This window comes from Phascolarctos cinereus, unplaced genomic scaffold, assembly GCF_003287225.1.
Source record: "Phascolarctos cinereus isolate Bilbo 61053 unplaced genomic scaffold, phaCin_HiC Scaffold_7;HRSCAF=346, whole genome shotgun sequence".
Lineage (NCBI taxonomy): Eukaryota > Metazoa > Chordata > Mammalia > Diprotodontia > Phascolarctidae > Phascolarctos > Phascolarctos cinereus.
Window position 1 is genome coordinate 71,416,969 of NW_027556180.1, and position 14,513 is coordinate 71,431,481.

The 14,513-nt window shown below is 37.6% G+C and overlaps 1 protein-coding gene across 1 annotated transcript in view; it reads left to right on the forward strand.

Annotated features, from left to right (window-relative positions):
* ABCA12 (ATP binding cassette subfamily A member 12) overlaps positions 1–14,513 on the forward strand; it is a 240,178-nt gene that overhangs the window by 214,575 nt on the left and 11,090 nt on the right. Inside the window, exons 44-48 of the mRNA XM_021002700.2 lie at positions 1,118–1,371; positions 2,170–2,374; positions 6,228–6,337; positions 6,956–7,097; positions 10,406–10,540. Of these exons, the coding sequence (XP_020858359.1) occupies positions 1,118–1,371; positions 2,170–2,374; positions 6,228–6,337; positions 6,956–7,097; positions 10,406–10,540 (846 nt within the window). The remainder of the gene's footprint in view (positions 1–1,117; positions 1,372–2,169; positions 2,375–6,227; positions 6,338–6,955; positions 7,098–10,405; positions 10,541–14,513) is intronic.

Consider the following 14,513-nt stretch of genomic DNA (forward strand, 5'->3'; position numbering starts at 1 on the left):
AATGGTAGGCAACTGCTGCCATCTAATATAAAACATATAGCAGCAGATGTGCTTTTAAAGGGAAGGGTCTTAAGTGAACATCTACAATATTGTCCTTCCTTCACAAGTGTCTTTCTTTGTACCTTACACTAGACTCAAATTTCTGGATTCATCCGAACTGCTTGACCCCATTCATTCTGACCAAAGGCCTAAGGCAACTTTAGGAGAGTGTCTCAACCTTTCCCAAACATTCCAGGCAATCACTTCAGAACAAATGCAAGTTCTAAAGGCTGGGTCTAAACCTTTAAACAGTTTGGCTTTGAGACGTGACCAGCTGCTGGTCCTGCTGAATTTACTTCAGTCTTGGACTACTATCTCACAATAAAGACATGATTAGCTATAAATTTAAGGGTTTGTGGGGTCACGTGGGTGGAGTTCTCTATCCAAATGTTCTGATGAATATCTTAACTCCTTTACAACCCGGGGAATAGATTTTGAGAATTTTGACACAGTGGATAGAGTACCAGGGCTGGTGTTAAGAAAATCTGAATTCAAATCTGACCTCGGACACTTACTGGCTGTGTGACCCTGGGCAAATCACTTAACCCTCTTTGCCCCAATTTCCTCATTTGTAAAATGAACTGGAAAAGTAAATGGCAAATCACTCCAGAATCTTTGCCAAGAAAACCCCAAAGGCAATCACAAGGAGTCAGATACAACTGAAAGACTGAACAATAATGACAACAGTGAAAAATTCATCATCCCATGGCTAACTGGTGATGTGTTTCTGGACTTAACTAGCCTGATTTTCAGAAAGGAAAAAGACACACTGGCCACTATTAGACTCACACTCAAAAGCTTGGGAGACCCTGCCAGAATTTGTGATTCACTGGCGTGCTATCAAGAACCTGGGTGCCCTCCAAGCCATGATGAGATTTTGGAGGAAGACAGTGAAGAATGAGAAATGATGTTACAAAAGTGATCATTAGTGTTATTATCTCAGAATCTTACAGAAATAAGTAGTAAATACTGCTCTTACTTTCTCATACAAAATTAACCAGCACCAGGTTTTAGTCTTTGCCACTCTGTTTCCTCAGAAGCAAAAGGCCAAATTCATTTGGTATTTTTCTTCTTTCAGACTCTGGAACTTATCTCTGAAACCCTTAAACGGATTTTCCTGATTTTCCCACAATTCTGTTTTGGCTATGGTTTGATTGAACTCTCACAACAGCAGTCTGTCTTGGACTTCCTAAAAGCATATGGAGTGGAATATCCCAATGAAACCTTTGAGATGAATAAATTAGGTGCAATGTTTGTAGCCTTGGTTGTTCAAGGCACTGTTTTCTTTTTCTTACGACTCCTAATCAATGAATGGCTAATTAAAAAAATCAGGTAAAGTACCATGGAATAGCTGATATTTAGAACCCAGGAGGGAACAAGAGGTAGAATGGATTGGGAGAGATCAACGTTCCAGTCTTTGTTCATGAGTTGTAGACTGCTTATCAGCTCAAGAAACTTTTAAAACTCCCTTGAGCATGTGATTCTGTGACTGAAAGAATAATTGTGTCATTAAGCCAGATAGAGAAGTCAAAGGAAGGATCTTATTTGGGGTGAAGGGGCAATTAAGGAGGTAGAATAAGTTCAGTTTTAGCCATGACAAACTTGAGAAGTTGGCATCCCTGCATTGGTCATACCCCAGGTAGATAATTTACCTTAAAAATAGGAAAATGACACTCATGTTGGTGATGAGGAACAAGGAGAAGGAATAAGTAAGATAATGTTTGATGTGATTAGCAGTTGTGCTGTTTGGGCTGACAACAGAAATCCTGAAGGCCCTCCAATGGACTGGCACTAGAATTAATGGTCCTAACAGTGATAGTAAGCAAATATGTTTAAAATTTTTTTTTAAAAGATAGTTATTATCACAAATCCAGTGGAATTACAAATTACCATATCTCCCAGTAAATTTGTAATAGAATCCAAATACTCATTCATATGATTTTTAGATCACATGATAAATAACAGATTTAAGAGGAAATAGCAATATTGCACTTGATAATGTTCTTTTCAGGAAAAGATACCCTTTTCTTTGTTTTGTTTTGTTTTGTTTTGCTTTAATCAAATCAGAAATAGTTGTTGTCTTTTCAAAAGCCACCTTGTTGACACAAGTTCATAATTGCTTCTGTTTAGAATCTTACTCAGAGATATGAATTCTTCATCTATGCTGGAGAACATAGAGGAAGATGAAGATGTTCGAGCAGAAAGGATAAGGGTGGAGTCTGGTGGAGCTGAATTCGACTTGGTACAACTCCATCGGCTCACGAAAACCTACCAACTTATCCACAAAAAGATTATAGCCGTAAACAATATAAGCATAGGCATACCAGCTGGAGAGGTAAGTTACTAATTCTCTCTCAGTAAGGGATAACGTTTTCATTTCCTCTACTTAATCTTTTATTAACTTCATAGCAAAAGCAAAATTCCCAGCAGATGAAACAAAGATAGTAAAATTTGCTTTTGCCTCTGGAGTTTTCTGGAGTTATCAACCACAGCAATGCAATCCCTGGTCAGTCACACAGTAGAGTTTAAAAGGCACTGGGTGATCTAGGTTCAAATCCCAGCCCTGTCACTTACTGTCTGTGTGACCCTGGGCAAGTGACTTAACTTCTCTGGGCCTCAATTTCCTTATGTGTAAACTGAGGGGGTTTAACTAGAATCAATGACCTTTTTTTGTGTCATACCCTTTAGCAGTCTGGTGAAGCCAATGAACCCTTTCTCAAAATAACATTTTTAAATGCATAAAATAAAATATACAGGATTGCAAAGGAAACTAATTATGTTGAAATGCAGTTACTACAATGTTTTAAAAAGTTTATGAACTACAAGTTAGCTCATGCATTAGATGATTTCTAATCCTCTAACTCCCAGTTCTAAAGCTATGATCCTGTAATTATCTGTATTACTCAAGTATTTTTGTGAATTATTTCCTTCACCAACCCAACTCATAGGATTCTGCCCAGCTTATGATATTCCCTATGCCAGATTTTCCATAACAAAACATATCTAGATACTGCCTCCCTCTTTTTTTTTTATTCTGTACTGCTTCTTGAAGGGACAACAATTCAACAAACATTTATTAAGTACTTCTTATGTATAAGGCATGAAAGCCTGGAATAATGGATATAGCGTGAGGTTGGGAGACTGGAAGACCTGGGTTCAAGACCTATGTTTACATTTACAACCAGTCCAGTCTATTAATTTTCATTGCCCCAGGCAATTCTCTAAAACAGGAGAGTTGTGAATATGTACTGAGAGAGGGAATTTTCATTCTAGGTCAGTTAGAATGAAGTAGTTCTTTGTTCCATGGGGTGGAGTTTCCCATATCAATGAAATCACAGGTATGGAACACCCCCACTCCCACTGTAAAAGGCATAGTCAAAATGAAGCAAGTTTAAGGGCTCCAGTTGAGAAACAGCAGAACTAGAAAACATGAGAAAAAGCCTGCAAAGAGCCCTGAGAAATAATGGTAGGTTCTGGGATAAGTCATCACTGAAGACCAATGGTAGGGAAAAGAGGACAATCGTATATCAAGTGCCATTTTACACTATGAACTTATAATCTTCTCTGATAGCACAGGGTGGTAAGAGTTGGCTGTGACTCTGCTCATCATCTAGGCATTTGGAATAACTGAACTAGAGATTATCTCCTGTCTTGGATTTATGATTCTCCAAAGCAAACAAAATGATCGGTTCAACATCAGAGTCTATTTCATTTTCAACTGGCAGTGGCAGGTGAAATCCTTGCCTGTCTTGACTATTAGATTAGGAGTCCATCAATGAAATTTATTGAACCCTCCTCCATACAGAGCACTGCATCTGTTTGAAGAGGGGATAGGAGACACACACACACACACACACACACACACACACACACACACACACACACACAGAACCTTACGGTCAGTTGTCACTGAATGCTGGTATAAAAATCCTTGCTCCTTAGTTTCTTCCCCATTAATAAGATGTTAGAACATAACTAAGATGTTTACAAAATGTTGGGGAATCTTAGAAACAGTTAGTGGAAAGTCATTCTTCATCCTGAGTACGTTATTGTTTAATCATTAATATGCTGGGAGGACAGCATGTAATGATTATTGCATTGCTATATGCACCTTCCATTTCCGCTGAAGTAGTAGTATATTTTAAAAATGAGTATTTCTGCTTCCTTTCTTCTGTTATTTCCACCTAGGCTTCCTTAGTGTAAACTGAGTGGGTTTGAAGTGAACACCTACATTTGCAGAATTTAGAGAACAGTCAGTCAATAAGCATTTATTAAAATCTTATTATTTGGTTAACATTATGTATAGAGTCAACCAGGTGGTTGAGTTGATAGAATGCTGGATCTGGATTCAGGAAGACCTGAGTTCAAATCTGCCCTCAGACACTTATAAGCTGTGTGGTCCTTGGTAAGCCAACTGAACCATTGCCTGCCTCAGTTTTCTCAGTTATACAATTGGGACCAAAATAGCCATCTACCTGAAAGGATTGTTGTAAGAATCAAATGAGATAATATCTGTAAAGTGCTTGGCACAGAGCCTAACACATACTAGAAGCTAAATAAATGTTTGTTCCTCCCCCACCCCCACCCCAAGCATAAGGGATACAAAGAGATCCATTACCAGTCAGTGCCCTCTTGGAACTTAAATTCTAAATAAATGGTACAAACAGGATACAGACCAAGTAGATGGATGGCTTGGAGGGAAAGGCTGTAGCAGCACAGAGAAATTGCTAGAGTGAACCATTCAGCAAAGTTATGATTTTGTCAATGAGAAGCAACCTGTAAATCTTCATTATTTTAGCCAAGTCAGCAAATTCTTTTTATGCTACACTTTCAAATGAGGTGTTAGAACATAACTTCTAAGAGAGTGTTTCTTCACATTAAGTATAGTTGTTTTAGGCATTTTCAGTCATGTCCAAATATCTGTGACTCCATTTAGGATTTTCATGCAAAGATATTGGAATGGTTTGCCATTCATTCTCCAGCTCATTTTACAGATGAGGAAACCGAGGCAAATAGAGTTAAGTGACTTACCCAGGGTCACACAGCTACTAAGTGTCTGAGGCTGGATTTGAATTCAGAAAGATGAATCTTCCTTACTTCAGACCTGGTGCTCTATCCATTGTACCACCTAGCTGCCCTAAGTTTTACCTTAATATAGTATGTTAATGCAGTACACCTTAAGTGTATATTAAAATGTTTGGATAATTAAAATGAAGAAAAGCCTAGCCTTCACATTCTGTGATGTATGTGCCATTAGGCAGTCTCTTTCTCATGTCATCTCACATATCTTTTGTGACTAAGAGCTTCCTTGCCAAGAAAATTAAGCAAAATTGTTTCACCCTTCAGTGGATTTGCCTAAAAACTGGCAATAATGTGACACATAATATAATTCAGGATAAAACTGAGGTTAAAAAAAGAAACTAGCATGTGATAACACACATATTTGTCCTGAACCAGTACCAAGTGCCTTAAGTAAATGACCTTACCCTCCTTTTTAGAAACTGAATATGGCCAATGACTGATGCTATCATTTGGTTCTTGTGTGTTGGGTAAATAATAAACATGTGCATGATATTTTAAACTATAAAAATGTATATTGGAGTTGGTTAGATGTCATATGCCTGGCCATTTATCTTGAAATTGAAATCGCAAAGCTATGAAAAATAGCAGGGCAAGTACTTTACATCAATAGCTTATATTTCTGTAATTCTTCAAACTTTATAGACAACTTTCCCCCAATAACCCTGGGAGATATGTGGTGTGAAAGATATTATCCCCATTTTACATATCAAGCAACTGAGAGTAAGAGAGATGTTTTGTCCTTTTATCACATAATTAGTAAGTATCAAGGTTGGGATACAACTTGAATGGCTATTTTTCACCATCCAAAAGTATTTCCATTAGCACTTACTTTTCCAATAACTGACTTTGTCAAAATGAAAAAAGAAAGAAGGGATAGGGACAGCTAGGTAGCATAGTAGATAGAGCACCAGCCCTGGAGCCAAGAGGACCTGAGTTCAAATCTGGACTCAGACATGTAATACTTACTAGCTGTGTGACCCTGGGCAAGTCACTTAATCCCATTGACTAACCAAAAAAAAAAAATAAAGAAAGAAAGAAAGAAGGGATATCATATCGTTGCATTCTATACATTCTTCATGACTATATAAATCTTTTTCTCAAACCAGTGTTTTGGCCTCCTGGGAGTGAATGGAGCAGGGAAGACTACTATCTTCAAAATGTTGACTGGGGACATCATTGCATCAAGTGGAAAAATCCTGATCAGAAATCAAACTGGGTATGAAAAAACTGGTATTCTAAGTAGCAAAGCACAATCCTGATGAGAGAGAAAACTGGACATCTTGGTTCCCCACTTGGCTTTGCTGATGGCTTGAAAAGATTTAGATGAGGAGCTACTGAGGTGAAGAAAAATATGTTCAACTATTTTGGTAATGAGGATGTAGGCCTTTGTGAGAACACTGGAGGTGGAGTCAGGAAGATCCGAGTTCCAATACAGCCCCAGACTAGCTGTGTGACCCTGGGAAAGTAATTTTAAAAAGCCTTCCATCTGCCTCAGTTTCTTCATCTGTAAAGTGGGGATAACAATAACTCCCCACCCCGAATTGTTGTGAGGTTATCCTCATATGGTGATACTTGCAAATGCTCTTTGCAAACCTTAAAGCACTATATAAATCTAGTTGATATTATTATTAATATTCTTCAATAAGCCAGCCACCAATTATATGACATATTTTCCCTTTTCAGCTCATGTAAGCTATCAAAGGAGATATACGCCTATTTAAACTTCTCTCTCTCTCTCTCTCTCTCTCTCTCTCTCTCTCTCTCTCTCTCTCTCTCTCTCTCTCTCTCTCTCTCTCTCCTCCCCCCCCTTCCCTCCTTTCATCCCATGATTCAGATCCCTGGGTCGAGTGGATACACACTATTCATCAATTGGCTACTGCCCACAGGAAGATGCCTTAGATGATCTGGTAACTGTGGAAGAACACCTGTACTTTTATGCTAGAATACATGGAATTCCAGAGAAAGACATTAAGGAAGTGAGTATGTGATTGAAAAGCTGAGCTCATTGGACAATCCTTATTCTTCCTTTTCCACATTTCCACCAATTTGGTAAATGAAAACTCTTGCATTTGCCAGAATAATGAGAAGCCAAGCTTTATAATGCCCTTAAGTTTTATGACATTACATCGTTTGGAATTTGTTCTGAATATTTGCATTCCCAACATTAGAAATAAGGTAGGTGACTGGTCAAAGGTGCAATAACATAGACTTCATTTGGGCTTTAAATATTTTGCAAGAGCTCTACTGAAAGAGGAAATATCCATCATTTTCCAGGTTGTGGGTTTTGGATTTAAAAATTCTCTGAAAAGCATCTGCTTGCCTCTCCTTTCTCAAATGCCAAATAAAGGATCACGTATTTGCAGGGATCCTTCACCGAGGTTTGCCTTGGTACCCATACATAATTTAGTACCCAGATCAGTTGTAGGCACTAAATTTTGAGACATTTGAATTGACCTCAAGATTCCTTAGCTCATGTTCACTACTGATTAGGTCTCTGGGGAAACTCACTATAACTCAGCTATGGAACTTCAAAAAACAACACAAAACCCTACAATTTTCTCAGTACCAAAATTACTCAGCAGTCCTTTAAAGATATAAGTGACTATTAAAATGAAGTTAAGGCATTTTCAGAATGGGCAATAATTTTCCCAAACAGTTAAACTATGTGGGAAGGGAATTTTAGGTCATCATTTGAAATTCTGGCCAGATAGGGTAGCTTCCATTTTGATTCTGGTGATCAGCTACACCTCTTTACTTATTAAAGGTAGAATGCATTAGTCTACAGATGTATTTAACTCCTATTAAGATTCTGAGGGATGTACCTTTTTTCAGCTCGGGGTCTCTTTGCTAGCATAATTTTACACCAGGAATAACCAGAGTATCCCTTGAGTAAATATCACACTGTAGGTAGGGGTTGGATTAGATGACTTCAAAGGTTTCTTCCAGCTCTATCTATGATATGATTTTATGGCTCAAAATGCATAAAGCAATTCAAACTTACCAGATCAGAATACTTATAAGAACATAACATATATATATATATATATATATGTATGTGTATATATATATATATATATATATATAAGTATGTATACTTATATATATATATATATATATATATAAGTATGTATACTTACATAACATTGCTAAATTTTAAAGTTTTTTTTTCATTTTACTAATTTCTAAAATCCAATGTATTCCTTTTGAAAAATTGTTTTTCAGTCTCTTAGTAGAAAAGGGAGCCACCAACTTTTTTCATGTAGATGTAAGTTCCCACTAAGAATACCAGGATTTCCACCTAATATTGACCTGATTCTGTCAGGATTTATTCATGTTTATATATATTACCTACTTGTAATATCCCTTATTTTAAATATGTGAGGCCATCTCTCGTCATCTTGATCTCTATCTGGCCACTAGACCCAGATGGCTGTAGAGGAGAAAATGAGGCTGGTGACTTTGCACAGCCCTCCCTCCCTTAAATCCAATTCACTTGCATGTCATGGCATCACCTTCCTGATGTCATCATCCTCTTCGAGAACAAAAAACAATCAACAATATTTTATATATAATCAACTTTTTCAAAACATTACTTATATCTTTCCTCTTAATTATTTGTGCAGAGCTTCAACAGTTTCCAAATTTTGTCCCTAAGGTTTTAGATAGGTTGAAAATGGTTCTGAGAGTACACTCCACAGAGAGGACAAATGCTGAATGGAAATTGCACATTGGATTTCATGGTGCCATTACTACAAGTCTTGTAACAGAGACTTAAACTTGCTTTGTAGGCAAGGCTACTGTTGCAGTGTGATAAAGAGTTGACAGTCCTAGGTCATTTCTAAAAGAAACACCTAAGAGTGAATGGGCATATACTTTTCTGATCATTGGTCCTGAATCCTAAGATGAGTTTTGAAAGATGCTTGGAATGAAATATTAAAAGTAAGGCAAGTGAAGGGTCAAAACTGGAATAGTATAGACCAGACTGCTTTTGGGCTTGAACTATGGGAGCTGGGTTATGCAAAAGGAGATTCTCTAAACATCTGAGTCAGCCAAAGGAAAATGACACTGAAGGAAGTCTCTGGCCATATTTACTAATCATCTCAAGAACCATTACTGAAATTCCTGGGCTGAAGAGTGATTAAATAGAGAGGATTTTGTTTTCAACAGCAATTACTAAGTTTTTTTTTTTAATAAAAACATTACAGTGTCTGTTTAATTGGTTCAGCAAGGCAGGCTTGCAAAGGTAGTAGGCAGAAAAGCACATTTGATAGAAAGCTGGCCTGAGAATCAAGAAGATCTGAGGTCAAATTCTGCCTCTGACACTTTGGCCATGTCACCCTGGCTCTGTGTCACATAACCTATCAGTGCCCCAGAAGACTTTCTATGACAATATGCTACAGGGGAGGTGCCAATCAGTATTGATAGAGGCAACTTCCTCCCTAAAATTTCCCTGTATCAATGAAGTCGCAAGTTCAGTCTCTATTCCAGCTCCCTACCATATTTTGTGGTTCCTTGTTTATTTAGTTGAAAACATTTGTTTCAAACCTAGAACTTTGTGGAGTAGATGGCTAAAGGAAGGGAAAAGGAAGGGAAAGGAACAAGGATTCGTAAAGTGCCTACTATATGCCATGCATCATGCTAAGTGCTTTACAAATATTATCTCATATGGGAAAAAAATAAATTTACATGATAATTTTGTTGTATATTTGAAAGGAAGAGCAAGTTGTGCATAGTAGATTTGCAGTTCCACATACAAACATCTTTTTTTTTATTATACTATGTTATGGAAATGCTTGTTTTATTCCATAAATTAAAAATAAAATAAAAGACAAGTATTGTTTCATATGGTCATTAAAAAAAACTTTGTGTTTCTGTTTCAAAACTTCACCATCATCTGTTATATGTCAGTTTTAAGTGTTGCACTCTGGTAAATGTGGTTCTATTAAAGTATTAAGGATCATACAATCATAGGCAGAGAATCTAATTCAACTCTACCCAATCATGGAGTCCTTTTATAACAGCCCCAACCAGTGAACACTCAGCTCCTGGTTAAGCTTACAAGCAATGGAGAACTCCCTTTGGGACAGTTCTAATTCGGGGAAATTTCTCCCTACTATTCACCTCCAAATCTGTCTCCCTTTAAAATCCAATCATCACTTATAGTTCTCTCTCAAGAAGATCTGAGGTCAAATGCTCCCCCCCAAATTTTTTTTCTACTTCTTTTGTAAGATATACATGTGTATGTAAAGGTGCTCTAATTTCTTTTTGATTTTTTTTCCTACAGATTGTTCATAAACTTCTTTGGAGACTTCAGCTGATGCCCTATAAAGAAAAAGTCACATCTATGTGCAGCTATGGCACAAAAAGAAAATTATCAACTGCAATAGCCTTGATTGGGAAGCCATCAATTCTACTGCTGGTAGGAGAATAATTTATACTCAGGCTGCTAAGCTTTAGAGAAGGCAGATCAACTTTTCACAAACTCACACAGATCACACTTTTTTGTCTATGCATTTTATCTAAATCAATTAACATCTGAGATCAGTTTTGTACTCAAACAAGATGTCAGAGAAGATGCTTTCATTTGAAACTCTAGATCTCTGTATGGATTTCAGTGGAACAATAACACGTGTCATGAATAATTCAGGCTAGTGGACTTAAAGCCAGAGCTTGATAGGGTTTAATTCCTAGTTAATGAAAAGGTCATCTTTCCTCTTTTTCCCTTTCTTTCTTCTCCCTGCAGATTGCAAAAGTTCTTAAAGTTTAATTATGGTCTTCCACTAGCTACAGAACATGCCTACCTTTTTTTTCAGTGGAGTCCTGCCTAACTTCTTTGATGCTAATCCAGTTTTTGTTTCAGTGCTGTAGGATTGAATACCTTGAGTTGTCCTTCATAGCCTTCAGGAATCAGCTTTTTCAGGCCTCAGAGTCTGACTATCAGCCAGGACTTCCTATTCTCTTGATCCCATCCACCTTGTTCAGTCCTTCTGGTCCTCTAGCCATGAAGTCACCTTCCTTCAATTCTCAATAATAAATTAGTTTTTCTCCCATCTGGAACCTAAAAATTACTTCCCCTAAATTTCCAGCTTTTGAGCCACCTTATTTTGTAAGTCTTCATGTTCTGGCTTTTTAAGAGGCAGCTTGCCTTTTCATCTCACCTGGGTCTCTGTCCTGCTTAGATCTCTGAAGCAGTTTCTATAACCTAGGTCTTTTTGGCTACTTCATCCCCCTGATGGACAAAATCACTTCCAACTAATCTATGTAGGCTGTAGTCACAAGTCTTCCCTTTATCATTGCTCCTTTCAAGCTCTCACTTTCCTTCATTCTAAAAAAAAATGACAGGAAATGAGATTGGCTTGAGACATTCTACCAACATTTGCTAACAAAGAACGGACATGTTTTAAAAGAAAATGTTCATTATTTGACTTTGGGTAATGTGAATGATTTACTATTAAGAGGTAGTGTAGTAGAGTGTATATAGAAAATTTGGAATCCAGAAGGCCAGGGTTCAATCCTGACTTGGACACTTATTAGCTGGGAAAGTCCCTAACCTATATGGGCCTCAGTTTCCTCATCTTATAAAATAAAAGGGTTGTACTTGACTTCTAAAGTTCACTTCCTGGTCTAAATCTATGAAACTATGATTCTATGATAATACTCATGACCTCACCCAAAGTTATATGGTCAATTAGTGTTTAGTAAGTATTAATAAAATAGATTGGTCCCAGGTAGAGTTATTTGGGCATAAAGGAGTTTTATGCCCGCAGCAAGTATGACAAACTTCACCCAGGGCAGATGACAGAAAAAGGACAGACGGAAGTCAATCAGAGTAGAGGACACCTGTTATCTAGTATCTTGACATTTCCGTTAATTTTTCTAGCTAACTAGGTGTGAATCTCTGTTGTTTCTATGACGATTAGAGATGGCAGCTGCTGTCAATGTCATCTAGATCTGATGCTTTCAAATGTTGATGCTCTGTGGGAAAGCCCTGCTCACACCCACCCTGGTGATGGCTCTCATCTTTGGACATACAGATGATACAAACAGTGGTGTGAGCTTCAGTACTGAACTGAATGAAGAACATGGCACAAAGCCTCCCATTCATCCAGAATTACCTATACCATTTATTCACAGTGATCCTCTCCTTTCAGAGGCCTCTAAATCCTACAAGAGCCCTTGCAATGTCTAGTGATACATATAATAAAAATCTTATAAACTAACTTGAATTTAGTGATACCCTAGGTCAAATAGTTCTCTCAAAGGTCTAAACTGGATCCAAACGGTATAAGTTTACACATAAGAAGATTTCAGCTCAACACAAAACTGATTTTCTAACAATTAAAGCTTCCCAACAGTGGGATAAGCTACATTGTGAAGCAGTAAAGAGATTGTCACTGGAAGTACTTTAGCATAGGCTAAGTAGCCCACAACGTTTTAGAAGAGATTCATTCCAGAACTGAAATGGGACTAGATGACTTTGATGGTGCCATCCAAGCTGAGGTCCTATGAAATCAACTCACCACAACTCCTACCCAGAAGTTCACTGCACAAGCTCTATCTCCCTCAACACCAGCACAATAATGGAATCCGAGGGGCATAAACACTTTTTAACATAAACAAATCAGCCTTAGGCTCTCCTATGGGATAAGAGAGATGTAAGGGCTTTGAAAAGCTAAAAGAATGGTGCAAATGCAAGGCATTGATAAATCTGGCTGAATCGCACCAGATTAAGTGAGAAAGAGGTGAAATGCTTTATGTGCATTTGTATAAACCTAGCCTTCAAAAAAGACAAATGGCTCTTGCAGGCGAAAAGTCATCCTGGGTTTTACAAATTCCTAAAACACTTATATTTCCTTTTTTAAATGGCTTGTAGAAGGCAGTTAGGTGGTGCAGTAGATAGAGTCGGAAGGAACTGAGTTCAAATCTAGACTCAGACACTTGACACTTACTAGCTGTGCGGCCTTGGACAAGTCACTTAACCCTGACTGCCTTGCAAAAATAAAATAAAATAGGAGGGCTTTTAGTCCTTTATCTAAGAAGGCAGCAAACCAACCCTTATTATATGCTTAGGTAAATGACCTCTAGAAATAGCAATATATCTACCTAATGCTGGCCTATGATAGTATATTAGGATTTATTACTTTCTTTGGCAATTACCTATTTGCTATACAGAATTCATTTTCAAAATATAATTTGTACCTTTCATCTTAATTACTTGAGCAGAACCTCTTTTTATTTCACTTTTATGATCATTCAACAAACATTCATTAAGCAGCCACTGTGCTAGATGCTAGTGATGCTGCAATGAATTTGTGATCTCGTCAGTGTGGGACATTCCTTCCAATGATACAGATTGCAGCCCATCCACTCCTGCCCTTTTGGTGTAACTCATATCCGTGTCATCCCACAAGTTGGCGATAGGGCATCCAACCTACTGTACTGAGACCTTTCTCCCTTTCTTGGTACTGCAAGGAGGCTAGTGGAGCGGGCAAGCTGTTGGCTCTGCCTTTCTCTTGCCATATTCCCAGCCTGTCTTTTTTGGTCATTTTGATGGCATCCTTCATTCTAGTACTTCTTAATAGTTTCTCATCTAGTCTGTGTTACATAGCCTGCTCACATTCACCATGTACCTCACCACTGCCTTCTGATTGATACTCTAGTGTTCCATAATTTATAGCCATAGAACACATAGCTGGGCAGTGATGTGGTTCAGTCTCCTATCTCTATGCCTTTCCAGAGGCTGATGCATTCCCATCTCACCTGTACCTCTAAGAATGCCTAGCTTCTTTCATAATTCATAATAGCTCAAAGGCTACCTCCTTAGGGGCCTTTCCTGATCTCCCCAGCTGCTAGCCCCCCCACCTCCCAGTAAATGACCATGTATTCCTCTTGTATGTTCTTGCATGAATACATGTTTTCTTCCCCAGTCAAACTTATTGATGGCAGGACCTGTTGAAATGTTGTCTTTGTACTCCAAGGGCACTTAATAAATGCTTGTTGATTCATTGGGTTCAATTTGCCCATTTGCATTGTCTGTCTAACATATAGATAAATTGACAGCCAGACAGATAAAGATAAATACAGCTGTGAGAATATTTAGATAGAAATATATATGTATCTACACACATACACATATCTTTGAGCTCATCCACTGTGTATACATACATGTAGATATTTATATACATGTGTATTATATGTATTATAATATATGTTATATAACTATTGTGTGTATGTTTTTATATACACTGTATATATATCATATGTGTATATGTAATACACACATCCATTTAATATTATAAGATAGAAAGAATATAAGTTCCTTAAGGGCACATTCATCTTTTGTACATTTCTTTGCCTTATAACACCATCCTGGCATGATAAGAGGCATCATG